Genomic DNA, 20,947 nt, shown 5'->3' with positions numbered 1-20,947 from the left:
GGGCAAGGCAATTCGAATATGCTAATCCATCGTTTGATATTGAGGTATTGCATGTGGATATTTCGTTTGATAATTTAATATGATGTTTGGTTGAAAGAATTATAACACATGGTTAAATAAAACGACTACAAAGAGTATCCATTTTTAAGGTATTTATATTTCTATATTGTAGCTTGTGAATGATTAAAAAAAAAATGAAAAAGAACCCCTACTAAATTACTTACTGAAATATAATTGCTTAAAATAAAATTAATTTGTGATATATATTTTTTTTGTCTATATTTATATAAAGTCGAAGTTGGAAATACATATTTTTAAGGTATTTATATTTCTATATTGTAGCTTGTGAATGATTTAAAAAAAAATAAAAAAAATCCTACTAAATTACTTATTGAAATACAATTGCTTAAAATAAAATTAATTTGTGACATTTTCTTTTGTCTATATTTATATAAAGTCGAAGTTGGAAATACGTATTCAATTAAGTAATTAATGATAAAAACTCAAATATTTTTCAAATGTCGAAAAAAGAAAGAAGTAATATTTTCACTATTTTTTATTATTAAATTATTATAATTTAAAATATTTTTTTATTCATGCACAAGCTTCACAAATAACAAAAAGGAAAAATTGCATAAAACCCCCTTGTGTTACGAAAATTCAACTAAAAACCCTTGTATTAAAGATATTTCAAAAAATCCCCTGTGTTTTTTAAAATTTTGTACACTCTCCCCTTGCTGAATATTTGACTTAACGACGTTAATTTTTTTTTTTTTTGTAATTTTTCATTATACTCTTATATATTATAAATGATTGTTATTATATTGACAGTTGGATCTTCTATATCTTATCAGAATCATAAGATCTAATCAATTTAAAAATGAAAGGTCCAAATTTTATGTATTTCAAAAATATATTAAGATAAAGGTATGTAAATTTATCATAAATATAATTTTGTATAACACCTCCACTAGCAATCACTGCTAGGCGACAGGGTGTTGTTGCCCACAAAAGTGACACCCAAATTTGGATCACGAAAATGGGAGTGTCCAAATCGGTTGTGGAGAAGTGAAAAAAGGCAGAGGTGGAGCCTGTGAGGTGGAAGCAGAGACGCGTAGGGGGAGGGGGCTTGGGAAGACGATGACGTTGTTCATCTTTTTCTAATTTTAAAAATTTTAACATATGAATTACATTAATTATGTGTTTTTATGTTTAAATATAAATATATTAAAATACAAAAATTTATTCTTTGTAATTTATATAAATAATATAATTTTAAAATATATTCAATACAAAATTAAATTAACTAATATTATTTAAAAAACATATCATGTAAATTCATTTACTGTAACACATATAAATAATATAATTTCAAAATATATTCAACACAAAATCAAATTAACTAATAATATTTTATGAAAAAATCATGTATTTTAATTTTAAAAACATATAAATATTATAATAATCCTAAATATTTGATATTTTCATATATAAAAAATGTATAATAATTTAATTTGATGAAATGATACTTTTATATATAAATATTTCATGAATACTAATTGTTCAGTATTTGTAATATTTTTTAATAAAATATGAAAAAGGTAAAGAATTTATCAAGAAAGTAAACAGAGGAGATAATGGCATAAGATAGGGGTAATTTTGTCCATTCAAAATGGTCAGAGGTTAAAAATAGGTCAAAATGGTATCTTACTCTCGTTTCTGGCGTGTGTAAGCAACTCTTTTTTTTTTTTTTTTAATTTTAACGAAAAAAGTTTTTTTTACAGGATTTATAATTATAGAGGGTCTTTTTAGCTATTTAATTAATATAGGTAAGTTTTTAGCAATATTTGAATAACACAGGGGACTATTATGCAAATTTCCCTAACAGAAAAGGTAAATGGAAAAAAGAGAAAATGGAAGAAAGAGGGGAGAGATTGGATAGGGGAGAGAATGGAGACGAGGAGAGAGATAAAGGAGAGAATCCAAGGGTAAATTAGGAAAAAAAAATTAATATTAATTTATAGGATTACTTATACCAGTTAAATAGGCTGATTCATTATACCATACATTGTGATTAATAAGATCAGGTCCGGTATTAATATCGGGCTCTAATAATACTAACCAAACGTGTGATTAGACATGATATATAGTTTTATCATACCTAATCACACGAACCAAACGAGGCCTTAGAATTAATGCTAAAGAAGATATCTTAAACCATCTAATCTAAGATCGGCGGATATCGGTGGTCTCATCCCAGTATTCTCAAGGTAATTTTATTACAGGCTTCTCTAATTCCATTATATAGAACAAAATTTTTTGCTCGTACCGATTTTTCTATGTTTTCAAAAAAAAATTATCAACAATAATAATTTAAATATTTCTTATTTTTCCTTTCAACCACTACTCCATATCTCTCAACCCACTATCCTTTGTTTCCACTCACCTTCATATTTTTTTTTCTCACAATTTTTTATATTTTTAATAAATCAATAAGTTGTAATTTATTTTTTTGTCTCTCGCCTTCTCCTACATTTATTTTTTATCACATACTTCTTTATTTCTTTTCACAATTTTTCTTTAATCCGATACTATAGTTCTTTTATATGTTCGTGAAGACCACGTACAACAACGATTAATCTAACAAGAGACACGACTTATAGGCCTTGTGGTATCATTTGGGTCTAACTTATGAACATGATAGTTCGGATCTAATCATCGATGCTGACTCTGTTTATTTGCTTCGTTGCTTTGGCAGACTGTGGGAAGCTCCCAACAACGTCTTGGTGAATCCGTTCGAGATTGCCTGATTGACCTTCACTTAATTCAATCCTGTGGAGCTCAAATTTCACTACGGGGAAGTTAACTGAGCAACAGACCTTTTGACAACATCGTGTTTACTATTTGTGCCGTATATTACTAATTAGGCTATAAGCTACTCAGAGAAAGGGAAAAATACAAGCAACTTACTTGTGATATTGCAAATGAGTAAATCACCACCTTATGAAAAAATAAATAGCAATTTACCTTCCTGTATTTTTTAAAATACAACAATTCACCCCCTCTATGATTTTTAAGATTTTTAAAATGAAGCAATTTACCTCCTTATACTGCTGTATTTTTTTCATAGGGGGGTAATGTGCTCATTTTCAATATCACATGGGGGTAAATTGCTATTCATCGAATAATAAATGTATCCAATAAAAAATATAAATAAGAAAATTATATTTCTACACAATCAATTACCAGATATATTGTTAAATATTTTGTGGTGCAGTAAAATTTAAACTGAATAGCATATGAGTAGTATATAAAATTCTAATCTATACTTTGAAAAAATAAAGAATATATTTCAAAGAATAAATATAAGAAAATTTTAAATAAAGATTCCCAATCTTGTTAAATTAAATGCGCTTTTGAAAAATTTAAAACGAGTGACTCAGACTAATTATGAAGCTCCCTCAAACTATTCTGAAATTATATCAGGAAAAAGTATTATTTTAGTTTGCTAAGTATGCTTGATTTTAATTTTAATCCGATAATTATGTCCATTTTTATTTAGGTCCAATAACTTACAAAATTGCTTACTTTTAGTCATTTGGCAGATTTTCGGACAATTTTACCCCTATGAGTGCATATGGACTAAAACTGCCTTTCAAAAGTTGCATAGGGGTAAAATTGTTCGAAAATCTGTCAGAGGACTAAAAGTAAGCAATTTCGTAAGTTACTGGACCTAAACAAAAATGGATATAGTTATCGGATTAAATAAAAATTAGGCATACTTAGCAGATTAAAATAATACTTTTCCCATTATATCAATATGTTACTGCATTTCAATGTTCTAATTGCGAATGAATGTGCTACAGAAAATTAAAGTCGAAGGATGATCTCAAGTTGAATTAGATCATAGGTTATGCAATTAAAGCTAGAGAAAAATCCCTAAGTCTGAAACTCTACTAAAATTTCTAATTTTGCAAAATAATAAAAAATAATACAACTAACGAAATTAGCAAAAATCTAATGTGAGGTATTCTTGTTAGACATCAAGCATATCTTTACGAAGAAATCGATGATTGTGAGAGATCAACCTCAATTTGCCAAGCATCGGTTCTTTTTAGACAGGAAGCATACTTTTATGAAGAAATCAATGATTGCGAGAGATCAACCTCAATTTACCAAGCACCGAAGACACTGAAAATTGTGAAAGATTGAGCTCTTGTAGAATAAAAAGATTGAACTAAAACAAGTGAAAATTTAGTTAAAAAAATCGATGAATTTAGCTAAGAAGAAAAGAAGAAAGGTGTAAAGTGTGTGTTTTGGTGTGAGATCTTGGCAAAATTGCAAAATTAGTCCTGCAAGTATAGGGGGTGACAAAATTAGTCCTGCAACTACTGAACTGGCAATTTTAGTCCTATATGTTTTAATTTAGTGGCAATTTTGGTCCTATATGTTTTCATTTCAGTCCACGTAGGATGCTACTTGTGTAGTAATGTCCATTTGTCGCCGAAATCCTAATCTCCAATTTGATTTGTTAATTTCTGATCACTTTTGGCTGGAAGGACCAAAATCGCTACAAATTTTAAATATAAAGGATTAAAAGTAACAATCTCGTAGCTACGGGACCAATTTTACCATCCCAAACATACAGGATTAATTTTGCAATTTTACCGTGAGATCTTTAGTGGGTGTTTTGCATTGAAATCTTCAAACCAAACAACGTCAAATTTTGTATTCTCATTGCTTTATTGTTATTCATTATTAAATGGAAAAAAGAAATTGGTCTGAAAATTTTTTTCTTTATTGAGCTTTTTTAGAATGGTCTGAAAATATGTGCCTCTAAATATTAAATTACACTCTACGACAAAGGCATTGTTTAACAAAAATAGTCCACACAATTATATTTTGCAAGCCAATTTTAAATGTGCCCCTAATAATAGGCCATTAAAACCATATATTTGTTGTAGTAAATTATTTTAAATACAAATAATCGTAATTTTAGTAAATAATATAATTTAATGCTATGTGATCATTGATGCCATATTTTTTAAAAGGGCAAAAGACAATTTTCATCCCACAGCTATAGGCTATTTTCGTTTTAGTCCCGTAAGTTTCTAGGGTTTCAATTTGGTCCCGTAAAACTGAAAAATTCGCAATTTCAGTCCAAATTTGGCCGGAAAAATTTGTGGATCGCCGGAAAAAGTTACGTGCGATGCATGTGACTTTTAAAATTGAGGGCTCGATCCTTATTGGCTGGAGAAGTTGATGTGGCGCATACGTGAAAATTAAAAAAAAAAAACCGACGGGAAATCAAATCGTGAAATCCCCGCCATTCGCCGCCACCTTCTCTCTTTAATTCCGCCGCTGTTACTTAGAATTTCTAGCCACCACATATACCATTCGATAACCCATAGTAAGGAGAACAAAACCCCTCAATCAATTTTGCAATCCGACCACGACAGCGACTGGGCTTTGAAATTGACCGCCGCAGACAATTTCCGTCGATTCGCCGGCGACAGGACGACCCACGATCGCGGATTGGTACCATTGGATTCGTCTCCTCACTGCGGTTCTAATGGGACTAGTCTCATCCATTTTCATTAAGTAGGTGCAAAGATCCATCATTTCGAAAATCTCAGTCGTCGTCCGCCGCGACTGCACCTTCCGCTGGCGTTTTCTCCTTCGTTTGAACGAACCACCGGCTCAGAAGACCATCGTTGAACGCCTCTCGTTCTGGCGAATCTTTTGAGACCAGTCCCATTTTGGTCACCTCTGTGCAAAGATCCGACAAAAGCCGTCCTCCGCCTTTGCCATTCTTTTGAGGTGAGTCGTTTTTTTTTTTTTTTGTATTTCCACGTATGCGCCACATCAGCTTCTCCAGCCAATCAGGATCGAGCCCCCAATTTTAAAAGTCACATGCATGGCATGTGACTTTTTCCGGCGACCCACAAATTTTTCCGGCTAAATTTGGACTGAAATTACGAATTTTTCAGTTTTACGGGACCAAATTGAAACCCTAAAAATTTATGGGACTAAAATGAAAATGGCCTATAGATGTGGAACGAAAATTGTCTTTTGCCCTTTTTAAAAATTAAAACCATAGAATTGTCACGTCATGCATATTGATTAGCCAACAAAATAACTTTCTTCAAATTAAAATACTTGTTCACATTCAGCTGTATTTTCTGACAACTTTGGACAGAATCCAACGATCAGTATTCTAAAATCGAACAAAATAAAAGTTAAAAACCTTCTTCAAACCCTAAAAATATAAAAAACTAAAATGATTATAAATTATAATTAGAGAACCGAAAACACATTCAAGCGACAACAAAAATTACAAAAAAAGGTAAAAAATAATATAGAACCAAAATAACTGGATCAATATCAAGATCAAACATCATTAAATACTACAAAAAGGAGGCAAAGGTTATTTAGTCAAAGGAAACAACTTTTGAGAATGGATAAAGTATAAACGAATATATAGGACGTGGGAGGGGCTTAGAGGACATCTGAGCTGTATCTTTTGCATGGCAGCAACGTGTTACGAAACCCATCCAAACAGAACAGACAATCAGCGTCGAATTCGAACAACGACTCTATCTACCTCTTCTTTAAACTATCCCATAAACTCCCGAACCCACCACTGCCTTCTTCTTTCCGAATATAATTCTACCTGCACTACACTTCTTCTTCGCAGGAACAGTAATGGAGTCTTGTTGGGCTCGTTTTGCTATCATCATTCTGCTACTCTCCGTCCCAGTACAGTCTGATGGTATGTGTATATCTACTCTTTGATTTGCTCCTATGTTGGTTACCTCTTACTATTACAAGTAGTCATTAAGAATGTCAGGGTTGTTTCAAATTTTTTGTCGTGTTTTTTTCTTTCTGCGAGTCGAGTGAAGTGGTTGCATGCACTCCAGGGTTTCTTGATGATGGGATTATTTTCATTTTCTAAGAGAAGTGCAGAAATTACAGTAATCTTTCAATTTGAAGTTGTATTTAATTATTAATCGACTACTGGTCTTGTACTACTCATGATTGAACTTGTCGACATTGAATTAATTATTTTTGTTTATTTCTGCGAGAGGGCATGCAGAGGAAATTTGTTGTTATGAATGAATGGTTATTATTTTTTCTTTAACTTTCTAAGGGAAGTTGTCCGGAGGAAGGGAAAAATTTTAGTCCGGACCCAATCCCACCAAATTTGGACAAATTATTTGACAAATGCAATACACTTATCCCGTGATTAGTCCATCCCTTGAGAAAGTGATTGGTTAGGTAGGTATAAACTTGGTCTGAGCAAGAATTTATTCGGGAGGAATTGAAAGTGAGAATTTTTTAAAATTATAGGACTATTTTCAATAATTTCTGGCAACGATGATGTTATAAAAGTGTAGCGAATCAATGTCATGGGGCGGAGTATTGTTCAATATTGAGATCTTGGACAATAAATTCTCCGCAGTATTGTTTATATTTGAAGAACTAACTGGATACTAGGAGTCCTACGTACTATGTTCGCTTGTATTAAATGCAAACAAGAAAACAAGTCAGTTCTGTGGAAACACACTGCATCTTTTTGCAGATATATATGTTTTGTTGTAGGAATTCGATTTGGACATAGGTGGGAATTTGTAATGTAAACCTGACTGTGAAGGGGTGTTGGTGTAATTTCCCAAAATCGAGAGGCTTTTTTGTAATAAGATGAGACCTCAGATGATAGTAGCGTGCACTAGGACTTGTAATTCAATATTGACTGCTTATTTATATGGTTAATTATGTATATGGATAAGCATCGCCTAAATAGTACTTACCTGCAGAAGAAGAAGATCATCTGCTACAGGGAATCAACAGCTTCCGGCAGTCGTCCAACGTTCCGGCTCTCGCCAAGCACGATAAGGCCAATTGTGTGGCCGACGAAATTGCGGACCAATTAGAGGACAAACACTGTGCGTCCAACACTGCACCACCAGCCCAATCGCAACTGATCTCCAACTACCCTAGTGTTCTAAAGAAATGTGACATAGACGTCAACACGACGAGAGACGGTATGATACTGCCGGTTTGCGTGCCACATCGAGTTGCGACTCTGGTGCTCACTAACTACACACAGTCTCACAATTCAAGATACTTGAACGACTCCAGGTTTACGGGTGCGGGCATTGGGACCGAAGACGACTGGACCGTCTTAGTCTTGACCACAAACACACCCGGAGGGAGCTTCGCAAGTGGAGCTGGTCGGCTGACGATACCGGGCTCGACCCAGTACTTGCCAACTCTTCTTCTGATGCTATTTCTCGTGTTGATATATTAAAGTTGCTACGCGACTTATTATGTGTTTAGGTTTGTGTTGTACTAGAGTTGGTTTTTTCCTATTTTCAGGTAGCCTATGTGGTAAACTTCGTCTTGTCATCAGCGTGTATATCTCTGTCGTGTCCTATTTCTCTGTGTCGTTTGTATACTGTACTTGGATTCTAACCGGACATGAGAAGCTCTCGGTGAGCTAATTTGGCATATTGTTTATCTTTGATTGCTGTGTTGTTTTTGTTTTCTGTTGGGTGAATTCTGTGCTCCATTTAAGGTAAATTATATCACACTTTCCAGGTAAGTCAAAATACACACACTTCAGATTTTCTGTGATCCGACAACTGCACTCTCTGAAAGGTGTTTGTAGGTGCAAAGTTTTCCAGGTGTGTATAATTTTAGGGGCGTATTTAGTAGAAGAACCATAATTCCTTTTTAATTAAATCACTCAAAGGTGGGGGGAGTTTTTGGGGTTCGTCGTTCATTCTTTACAACAAGAACGACATCGAGTATGAGTGGTTGTGTCTAAATTTTTTATAATTTAATTAGGTTACGTATTCTGACAAGTTTTTAATTTTTTTATTATTCATAAAAGGTTTAACGCAATTTATCTCTATAATATTATAGTATTACTGAGTGGTTGTTTGTATTTATTTGTTTTAAATAAATATTATAATGTAATATTATAATCGGTTGCTTATATTTTTAAATAATTTGGCAGCAATCAAATTGCGTCGGTACCATCAGTTAAATTTAATAATCCACCAGGCTGAAGTGACAGAAGATGTGTTGCACAACTTATCCGAACGACGACGGTTTCGTTGGTTTCAAAGGAGGATCAGATCCATGTGAATAGCTTAGATAAGAAGCTCCGAGGGCTGTCGTTCCTGCTTGCAAACACCACAACGTTATTGTTGGTTGTTGTTAGTTTTAGAATGACTAATTTGAATATTCCTTTTAATTTCTGGTAGTTTATTGAATTTGTAAAGTTTTCGTATGATTAGAAAGAAGGTTAAATCCATTTTCTCTCTCGATTTTCGCAAAATAGCTGAAAGTTCCTTTATGTTAGAAAAGTAGGCAAATCTCCCCATCCTCCCTCTTGTTGAAAAATCGTGATCGGAACCCCCTTTCCATTGGGAATAGGTGAAAGGTAGCAACCACACGCTCTTAATGCGTTATCACATATTTTTTGGCATGTTTGGATCCTATTTTTGTCATTACTTAAATGCCTATTTGGTAGGTATTTAATTAACTGTGGTCGAATTAATTTCCTTGTTTTAATCTTATTTTTGGTGCTTTTTTTGGCGTTTTTTCCTCTCTTAAAAAGTTCAATAATTGGTGTTTAAAATATATTATTTAAATATCAAAACATAAAAAAAGATATGAAATTTCTGAAAAATTTAAAATTTAAAAATTAAATTAAAATCACAATAGAAAGATTAAAATACTAAAGTTCACTTTCCAAATTTTGATTGTCTATATGAATATAAATATTAATCAATTGCAATAATTATATATTGTTAACTAATTTAAATGATTGTTTAGTTTAAATATATTTTCATAAATTATATGATTTACTTCAAATAATATTTGAATTTTAACTAATTTCTTGTTCGCCACTGCTGGAGTTACAATTTTACCCATGGGCAACAATCTGTGAACCCCATCATACTACACTCTGATCCCAATCTTCATCTCAGCTTTTCTATCTTCACCCATAGTGTAACTCCTTTGAAAAGTCGTTCGATCAAATGCAGCAGGCATGCGTGTCAGACTATGCAGGTCGGCACAAGGCATATGCGATTGTTGGTGCCATAACACCAAGCTGATGGGCACAACATAGTACAACTGTTGGTCGATTGAGGAATGTTGGGCGACGGTGCATGCCAACCTCTGTGGGGGGTGGACGTTCATACATTGTGCATCAATAGTCAGTGTTGGCGTATTGGCATTTCGACTTGGATCTTGAAAATTTTCACAGCGGAAGCTCATGATTAAAGAAAGAAAAGAAATTCTTGAATCAGTTTGGAAAGCAAGAAGAGAGCTCTGCTCTTTCAAGAATGAATCTATGTTTCTGTTATTATCGTTATATTGAAGATGAAGGCTTATGGTGCCTTTTATAAAGGTTTCCATACAACTGCTAGAAGAAACGTGCTTCACTAAAAGAAGCGTTAAGGAGAAATCAAACAAAGAAATGAAACGCGACAACAGTACAGAAGTAACTAATAAACTCGCATTTCCATGGATCAAAACGTGTTCCTTGTCCAGCGATACCAAGGCTTCCTCTTCTTCTTTATAAGGGAAGCTTATAATCCAACTTCAGAAACAACATCAGTAACAGCACGTCCTGCCAGCGAGATCTCTCATTTTTAACACTTCCTCCTCAAGCTGAACTTGGATGAACGTTGATAAGGTTCAGCTTGGAAGCCAAGAACATAAATTTGGGACCTGGCAATGTCTTAGTGAAGATATCAGTAGGTTGATTCTTAGAGGTAATGTGCTTGGGATCAATAAATCCTTCCTTATATTTGTCACGCACTAAGTGACAATCGATCTCTATATGTTTTGTTCTTTCATGAAAGACGGGGTTTGCTGTTATGTAGAGTGCGGCTTGATTGTCACAATAAAAGGGAATAGGTGTAGGCACATTAATCTTCAAATCCTTTAGAAGACTGTGAATCCACAATAACTCACAAGTAGTTGATCCCATACTTCTATACTCGACTTCTGCTGAGGATCTTGAGACAGTGGTTTGCTTCTTTGTCTTCCAAGATACTAAGCTTTTTCCCAGAAATATACAGTACCCTGTGAGAGATCTTCTAGTCTCTTTACAAGTGGCCCAATTTGCATCACAGTAAGCCTCCAAGTTAAAACAATCAGTAGAATTGAAATGCAAACCTCTATTTGCTGTCCCCTTAAGGTATCTGACTAAGTGCAAAGCTGCATCCCATTGTTCTTTACACGGCTGTTGCATATATTGGCTTAACTGTTGGGTAGCATGGCATATATCTGGTCTTGTAAAGCCCAGATATAGCAATCTTCCCAACAGTCTTCTGTAGGTTTCAGGTTTCTGTAATTGTTCTCCTGATCCTGCACTCAATTTTAGTCCAGCAGGTAGAGGAGTGTTGGTAGATTTTGATTGCATCATACCTGTGTCTGTTATGTCTTTGATGTATTTACTTTGTGTAATTATCATCCCTGTATCAGACCTGCAAATTTCAAGGCCAAGGAAAAATCTGGCTTTTCCCAGATTTTTAATAGTAAACATGTTATGTAACTGAGCTTTAAACTCTGAAATGGTACTTTCACATGGCCCTGCAATGAGAACATCATCCACATATACAAGTAAACAAAAAAATCCAGTTTCTGCAGTAATTGTAAATAAGCAGTGGTCAACTTTAGACTGCACAAAACCCACTTTTTCTAGCTGTTTAGTAAATTCCAGGTTCCATTGCTTGGATGATTGTTTTAGGCCATAAAGAGACCTCTTAAGCTTGCACACATGCCCCTTGGGAACTTGATAACCTTGAGGAGGAAGCATATAAATTTCTTCCTCTATGTATCCATGTAGAAAAGCATTATTAATATCAAGCTGATGTATGAACCAGTTCTGTTTACAAGCAACTGCTAAGAAAATCCTAATTGTGACAGCTTTGGCTACAGGAGAAAAAATGTCTATGTAATCAACTCCTTCAACCTAGTTATACCCTTTGGCGACAAGTCTTGCCTTATACCTTTCTATACTCCCATCTGATTTTAGTTTCAGTTTGTAAATCCATTTGCTACCTATGGCTTTTTTATCCTTAGGGATTTCAATGATGGTCCAGGTTTTATTATCTTCTAAAGCCTTTATTTCAGTGTTCATAGCATCAATCCATTCTCTTTTCTGAATGGCTTCAACATATGTTTTTGGTTCTTGGGGCAAATTATCAGTGCTAATCAAGCAAGCATTCATTTCTCCCTTCAGTTCAGCTGTCAACATATCACTGTCTTTCTCAGTGTAAAAACAGACATAATCTTGTAATTTGGCTGGTCTAAAAGTCTGTCTATTAGATCTTCTTAGGCTTGTATTTTCAGTAACATGTTCATCAATTTGTTCATTATTATCAGGTTCAACATCAGGTGTGTCAAGAGTAGGTGCAGTATCTTCATTGGTGTCTCTTATTACAACTGTGTCAGATTCAGGAGTGACCATAGGTGTGTAAGAAAAAAGAGGATCATTATGCTGATCAGTATAAGGAAATATATCCTCTCTAAACACAACATCTCTAGAGACAAAAACTACTTTCTTGTTCAGGTCATAGACTTTATATCCCTTTTGGTTAAGGGCATAGCCCAAGAAGATGCATTTGGTAGCTCTTGAGTCAAATTTAGATTTGTTGCATGAGGCAATTTATTTGTTGCAAAGCAAAGACATCCAAAAGTTCTAAAGTGAGAGTAATTAACAGGCTTGTTGAAAAGAGTTTCATAAGGAGTTTTCCATTCAAGAACAGAAGTAGGAAGTCTGTTAATAATATAAGTGAATATCAATATAGCTTCAGTCCAGAACAATTTTGGCAAATTAGCTTGAAAAATTAAGGACCTAGCAACCTACAACAGGTGCTTATGCTTTCTCTCAACAACACCATTTTGTTGAGGAGTATAAGTACAAGTGGTTTTGATGTATAATGCCTTCTTCTTTAAAGAATTTTTGGCATTGCTCATTAAGAAATTCTAAGCCATTATCAGTTCTAACTCTTTTAATCCTCTTTTCAAATTGAGTTAATACCATTTTATGAAATTCTTTAATCAGGGGGAAGGTTTGAGATTTTTTATGCATAAAGCAAGTCCAAGTGCACCTACTGTAGTCATCTACAATAGTCAACATATAGCTGCAGTTAGAGATAGAAGGCTCATTATATGGACCCCATAAGTCCATATGAACAAGATCAAAACATGCATTAGAGTGAGAATTACTGAGCTTAAAAGGCATTCTCTGCTGTTTGGCTTGAGGGCAAATATCACAAGGAAAATTGAGCCTTTCATTGTTATTCACTAATCCAGTTTTGACTAGTACATCATAAGATAAATGTCCTAGTCTTCTATGCCATGTCTCAGGTTGTAAGAGGGATGCTGCAAGTCCAATGTCACAGACTTTATTCAAAGTTCCTTCTATGTGCCTTCTGTCAAAAGATTCAGGTATCAGAATATACAATTTTCCTATTATGCTAGCTATGGCAATGATGTCCTCAGTCTTGAGGTCCTGCACACAACAGTGTGATTCAGAAAATTTGAAGCTGATAGGAGAGTTATTACATAATCTACTGACAGAAAGCAGGTTATATTTCATATTAGGAACAAACAGAACGTTTTCAAGCATAATTTTGTTCCCTATTTTCATGTTGCCAGTATATTTTACCAGATGTCTTGTAATCAGCTAATTGAACATAATTTCTTATATTAGGGGCCTTTAATTCATTAAACATTGATTTATCATTACACATATGTGCTGTGGCCCCACTATCAATAATCCAAGCATTGGTAAGGATATATTCATCAATACTATGTTCAAGATACTTACTATAGAAATCATAATTTTCTGCATTTGTATTGTATGTCTGTGATTTGAATCCTTCAATTAGTTTCTGGAATTCAGTTCTTATTAGCTCACTGACTGTTCTGTCATCCATAGCGTTATTTGCCCTCTCATTCTCAGTTCTTGCTACTGCAGCTCTGTTTACAGTTTGAGCACCCTCTTTCTTTTGTTCCAAGAACGGTTTATACCAGTCTAGATACCCAATGAGTTCGAAACAACCCTCCTTCAAATGGCAATTCTTTCCGCAGTGTTTGCAGATTTGTGTTTTCTTGTCAGCAGGATTTCTTTTCCTTTAGACTCTTGTATGTAAGAATTCTGATATGCGAATTTTAATCTTCAAGAAATCAGAGACCATCAATTGATCGCTCTGATACCATGAAAATTTTCACAGCGGAAGCTCATGATTAAAGAAAGAAAAGAAATTCTTGAATCAGTTTGGAAAGCAAGAAGAGAGCTCTGCTCTTTCAAGAATGAATCTATATTTCTGTTATTATCGTTATACTGAAGATGAAGGCTTATGGCGCCTTTTATAAAGGTTTCCATACAACTGCTAGAAGAAACGTGCTTCACTAAAAGAAGCGTTAAGGAGAAATCAAACAAAGAAATGAAACGCGGCAACAATACAGAAGTAACTAATAAACTCGCATTTCCACAGATCAAAACGTGTTCCTTGTCTAGCGATACCAAGGCTTCATCTTCTTCTTTATAAGGGAAGCTTATAATCCAACTTCAGAAACAGCATCAGTAATAGCACGTCCTGCCAGCATGATCTCTCATTTTTAACAGATCTCGGCAGCATGTGGGTTTTTAAGAAAGTTGGCACACAAATACGCAACTATATGGGCACATGGGCAAGCTAGGTGCTTATGTTCGAGATGATCGGTAGACGGTGCGCATGGGAAGCACACTTGTGTGGCATCTCTCGGCAGACTAATAGGCGGTGTGCTTAGGACGTACCGGATGGTCGGGTTTCCTCAATTGGTTGGCAAATGGTGCACACAGATAGCCTAACGGCGTGCACACATGATTGTTAGATCTTGGCAACTGTGAGCAGCGGCTATGTCTTGGCGATTGGTTATGTGGACTGAAGATATAGCATGAGGGAAGCATGTTACTAGCGGTTGTGGGATGAAAACCACCTATCTACATGGTAGATGGTGGATTGTAGCAGCTAATGTTTGTTTTTCCTAATAGTTTAAGGTTGTCTACTGCAATGCTTGTATTTTTTACTTCGACTGGGGCTTGTACGTTCTTGGTGAGAGTGAGGGTCAAGGGTTCTTTTGTTTGCAAGCTTGTATCCATATATTTTGATTTGAGAAAATAAAGTATGAAGATGGAATTTTCCCATAAATCATTGTGTCACTAATTCACTGGATTCTTATTGTTTTTGCATGTGGGTTTAATGCATTTTTGGTCCTGTATCTATAGATTTTGGAAATTGGCCCTCTAACTTTTTGGCATGGCAATTTGGTCCTGTATCTTCTTAAATGTTCGCAATTCTGGTCTTTTGGCATAATTAACCTAAATTAATGCCCAGTTTGCTCTTCTATAGAAAAAATCCTTATAGTCCATATACATGCTCTTAGTTTGGCCCAACATGCTTTCGTAATAAAATTAAACCTCCATAAATTCATACCTTACTTTGACTGCCTTATTTTTGGGTATTACAAGTCCTCGATTTTACGGACTTCTTCCAACCACACTACTGCAGGAGATGGTTTGTAGCCGTTTGGCTCTTTCAGCAACAAAACAGTACAACTCTATTTTGTTTCCTACCTTAGGCGTAAAAGATACTCCAAAATAGAGAGTTAAAAACAGACGCCTTTACTTTATTGAAGAAATATATGTAATAGTACAAAAACATTTGGTCCTCTACTGGATGAGACAACTATATAGCCTCTTATATAGAGGACCATACTTATTAGGAAAACCCTAATAAAACTGCGAATTTACAATTACAAAGATTTAAAAACTCAAAGTATTATGCTTTGAAGAGTTGGAGAAATATTTTGATGATCCTGATCTTCTTCATTGTCTTCTTATTTATACTGTCTGTGGACTTCAAACACGAATTTCAAACTTGTCTTTTGATAATATCATTGCGTTCATCATCTCTGCGTCCTTTCCAACTATTGGTGATGATGGCTGTCGGCCATGTGATAACTAGCTGGTTATCTACTTTCTGACTGTTGGTCTTTGTCGTTTTCTACCATCAGTCTCACTATTGAATTTTTACATCCTGTGGATTTTACTGTGCTTTCTAAAAATTCTTTTCTTTTTTACCCTTATCCTGTTTTGATTTGGATTTCTTTTGGGTGACCTGAATTTTAGTCCCGAACAAGGGCTTTTCCTATTTTTCACATCAAGGACATACACGGTTGTGCCATTACCCAAATGCAACACAATGCATGTCTTCATCCTCGTGGCCACAGTTGCAGGCAGCTTGTTTTCCCGTATAAGCATTCTCTTTTTCTCAAATAGGCACTGCAAACTCAGTGCTTTTCCTTATTATGGAGTTTGACTGGAACGAATCATTTAACTTGTTTGAAACAATTTTAAATGGACACTTTACTTTGTCCATCTGGTGAGATAGATCCATAGTCCCAAGCTCTTCTAGCAGAAATATTATCCTCATTTATGGCTGATACAAATAGAACTTCTTATGAGGAAACTTTGATTTATTGAAAGCTACCATGTTTGGTCTCTACAGCTTGATAAAATAAAATACTAGACAAGACCCTTTTCCTGTGGCTTATAGAGCTGTTGATACAAACTTTAACTCCAGAATCATAGACCGCCCCACTGATCCAATCTGAAAGCTTTGAAATTTCTGAAAAACTTGGTGACATAGTATGAACTGAAGCCAAAGCTCCAAAATCTACATCTACTAGTTTAGACCCCTCTAACATCCAAACTTTGTTATATTTTTCTAATGTTTCAATTATGGCCTTGCCTGGATTCACTCCTTTGCAATAAATTAATTTTTCCTATATTCGCTGGTAAACCTACCAAATAAAAGAAGAAAATATCAATTCATTAGTACTAACCTTAGAGGTTCCGGTCATTGTCCTAAGGTTAATCTCTCCCTCTCTAAACCCAGAGGTGCTAGATTGACTTGAATCTGCAAGAGTTTGCACTTTCTGTGACTTAAGTATTGTCATTTCACCAGACTTTGGTGATGGCCTCGTGCAAGGGGTACTCGAATCTGCTGCTACAAGTCTAGAGCCCTATACTCTAAGGGCACATTTGGAGTCATGCTTTCTGAACTCGCGAGTCAACACTGAGGGTGATGCCTTCCGAATTGTTTCCATAAAGCCATTCCATAGCTAGTTATATGCTAGTATGGTAGTCTTTATCGTGATCTCGACATTGTCGAGATCTACTCTTTAAACTTGGATAGCTACTTGGGCTTTTACTACTAGCTGTCCAAATTTCTTATCAAGCTCCTCAAGATTTTCTCTGAGGTGCATGAGCCTCAAAATAATGGAGTTCGCTTCAGATGCCTCCATCTCTTGTCAGGCGATTTGTAAGAACATTCTCGTAAGATTTTATAACGATAATATTAAATCAATAATATTAGCATTCTGTTTGCCATATGATAATACATGCTTCCTCAATTTTAGGTTCTAATTTATTTTTTAAGAAAGTTTTAACATTAGTATTATCAACTTTTAATCTGAATTCTTTAAAGGGTAAAAATAGAGGCATTTTATTAAAAGCCATCCAGTCTGCAAAGAACTCTTTCTCGTTGATGTGCCAGACTCGGGCAATTGTTCTGAGAACAACCCTCTTGTATATCTACAAGGTTTTTTCCCCCTAGTTGTCTTTTTATGAGCACTGTTGTCCATTTATTGTCATTACCGTCCGTGTAGACTATCAATTCATCCTCGTCTTATGGTATGATGAGCTTAGGCAGGTTGTTGCAAATCTGTTTTAGCTCGTGGACCCTTTGAGTGTTGATTACTTCCACTTTGAACTTTCAGTTTCTTTCAAAAGTGGTCTGAATCCCTTTTATATTTCGCAAGATCCTTGATAAAGATTCCTGTAAAATTATTCTTGTCCTTGATAACACCTGTAAAATTGTGATATTTTCTCCATAATATGTTCGTGTGACTCAATCCCTGTCTTGTCAATAAGAATTCCTTAGAAACCAATCTCATTGACTGCAATAGTACCTTTCTTCTCAGAATGCACTAACCCTTCTTTTTGACATGCATTAGAAAATATCTCAAGATGTCTAATATGATCTTTTATATTTTTGGATGCAATCAATATTCTATTATTGAGTATTAGGATTTTCTGAGAAAAATTCATTCATACAATATCAGATAAGGTTTTCCTTGCTTCTTTAGGAAAAACTCAAAATTTTATTGTGCGAATTCTTGATTCTGAATCAATATAAGTTGCAAAATACTATATTTTATATTGATCATATAACATATGAACATATATGAATATAGAAAAGGGATTAGTCATTCAATCCTTATAGTAACACCATCAAAACTGAATTTCATCCCGTTACTTTTTCTTTCCCATGGTTTATGATCTTCAAGGAAACTTAACCCCAAATTCATACTCCCATTTTCTTGTCCTGCAACACCCGCAACTAGAATTTTATGGCCTGCTATTTCTAACATGCCATCATTTCTACCAATAACAGGTTGTTGTAAATGATATAAGTCATCACAAGGAAAAAATTTTTCTTTCTTAGTAATGTCAAATATAACTTGTATTTATTTCCATCCTTCAAGGCATCTAACTTTTACGTTATTTAACCTAATCTTTTGAGGAGTTAAAGCTTTTAATAATTCCTTCTCATTTCCTTTGCAACCTATAATCCTGTCTACCAAAAAGGACATCTGCTACTAATCTCAGTTCTAGAGCTAAGTGTTAATTCTAAAATTGGGTGATATTTTATAAGGATATGAACACCACCTATTGGATAATTTTATAACGATAATGGTATCCTAATTGGATTTGGTGCCATTACCTTAGCAAATTCCTTGATAATTTTAAGAATCTCGATATACTCTTTCATAAGAAACAAATTGGAATGATGTTTGTTGGAAATGGCATAAGCTATTCTATAAAAAAATGTGGTCTATTACCTTCTTTCATAAGATATTTTCTTTTAAAGTCCTGATGAAGGGTTAAGATCTACTGAAATCTTGGTCTGCTAGGTTGTATGTAATTGTAGGATGAATATCAAGCACTTATTTTCCTGCATATAAATTTCCTAATATTGTTCCAAGACAACCATCTCTTAACTTATTGATTCTTCTACCCATTATAGATAGATGTATTTTTGAATCAATTTTCTCTTTGAGAGTTGCTTTTATTACTACTTCAATAGTTCTTATGTGGGTCAATTTCATAGTAACTACTTTTTCTCTAAGCTTACTTAATTCTTCAAGAATTTCTTTTCAAGGAATAAGCTGCATTTCCATCACATTACCTATAAGTTCCATGGGAATAGCAAAATCACTTGAACTTTGTAGATCATGTGATGTTTCCGCTGGTTTAGTCTTATTTGGTGGAGGTCTCTCCCAATTTCTCCAATCCAAAATCCATCGTATGGGCTAAGGTTGGAATCTTGACGCATGATTCTTTCCATGGTTTTGTTAGACACCTTCATCCTTGAAAAGAATCCTGAAAGTCATTTAGAGGTTTGAAACCTATCTCTCTTGTTGTAGTTATTCTAACCTCGTTAAATATCCATTTGAATCAGTCTCTATTTCTTCCTCATAGATACTTTCATCTGAAAGAAGGTCCTTGAATCGGTATATAGGTACCTAATTGCCATAGTAAACTGCATCTAGGATATCATCTGTGGCTTCAAACTTTTGTAACTCACCATGTTTTTGCAGCCAATTTGGAGATATATGTCTTTGAAACTTTCATTAGCTCTGGTATGGGCTCGTCTGAAAGTTCTCCTTGTAGGGGTTCTTCTCATGGATCTCGACTCTATTCATCTAGATCCTTGAGATGAAGCCCTTGTTGGTATGGTTTTTTGTCCAGATTTGTGTGATTTGGTATTTGATTTGGACTGCCATGATCTTTGCCTGAAAGAGGTTCTTTTGGAATTCCTAGGGTAGAAATAAACCCTTTACTTCTTCCTCTTTCTTGGCTAACTTGATTTTCCTATAATAGTAAGAAAATCATTGTTATTACAATTGGTGGGTGTCGAAATCACCAAAAATAATTCCTACTACACTTGTGAAAGTGGGAGTAGGGTCGATCCATAGAGATTGGTTTTAAGTTGATTTCTTTTAGAAAAAAGACTTTAATGGGGGAAGATTGATGATAAAAAGAAGTAATCGAAAACTAAATAAATAATTAAAAATACCTGGTGAAGATACGAGAGGGAGATTTTCCGGTTAAGGCTAGGATCATGCTTGATTCTTGTGAGTTGCTCATTGATGCAAGAATAACACATGTATAGATAAATAAACCAGTTATGGTTGTTGGTACGACCTAACAACCTCACCTTTCCTTACCTTTTCGTCAGCCAAGGTACGACCGTTGGCTAGATTCCTAATTAACAGACAACCTTGGGAACGTCCACAAGATTTAATCTATAAACAACATTAAGAATTAGAAAAGCCTGATTCTAATCAACAAACTCCTACGAGGATAATTCGTTTAAACTAGATCATGCATTCCCCATAACATAACTAATTACTATGACATAATTAATCATGCTACGTTGCTACTAAGCATTGAACTAAATAAACAATTACACGGATTTATAAAGTCCAATTAGCTAAGAAAACCTTCTTGATAATGAACAATCGACCGAATCATTCATAAATCAAACGTTTGTAATTAAAGTACAGAGAATAGCACGAGAATTCGTTTAACAAGTGTAGAGCGTAGATTAGATCTCACAACATAATGAAAATTAAGCAATCACCATACCTTAACCAGAAAATAAGGAATTTAGCCGGATATATTAATGGAAGAACACACTAAAAAGTGGAATTCCATTAATTCCGGTTATAAAATAAAAATAAAAGAGAAAGGATGAACAAAGAATTCTATAGAGTTCTAATCAATAACTGACCCCTTTGA

General features: G+C 34.4%; 1 protein-coding gene across 1 annotated transcript; it reads left to right on the top strand.

Annotated features, from left to right (window-relative positions):
- On the top strand, positions 6,611-8,527 carry LOC105172342 (uncharacterized GPI-anchored protein At3g06035). The gene is made up of 2 exons (XM_011093725.2): positions 6,611-6,772; positions 7,818-8,527. The coding sequence occupies exons 1-2, from the start codon at positions 6,706-6,708 to the stop codon at positions 8,309-8,311; spliced, it is 561 nt and encodes a 186-aa protein (XP_011092027.1). The 5' UTR covers positions 6,611-6,705; the 3' UTR covers positions 8,312-8,527.

The sequence above is a fragment of the Sesamum indicum genome, linkage group LG10 (genome assembly GCF_000512975.1).
Source record: "Sesamum indicum cultivar Zhongzhi No. 13 linkage group LG10, S_indicum_v1.0, whole genome shotgun sequence".
Lineage (NCBI taxonomy): Eukaryota > Viridiplantae > Streptophyta > Magnoliopsida > Lamiales > Pedaliaceae > Sesamum > Sesamum indicum.
Note: the sequence above shows the minus strand (reverse complement) of the source record. Positions and strands in the feature narration are given on the sequence as shown.

What these genes read in the sequence shown, in the direction of transcription:
- LOC105172342 (XM_011093725.2), top strand. Translation starts at nt 6,706, where the DNA reads ATGGAGTCTTGTTGGGCTCGTTTTGCTATCATCATTCTGCTACTCTCC. An exon ending in CGTCCCAGTACAGTCTGATG is followed by an intron (nt 6,773 to 7,817) that starts GTATGTGTATAT and finishes ACTTACCTGCAG; the next exon opens with AAGAAGAAGATCATCTGCTA.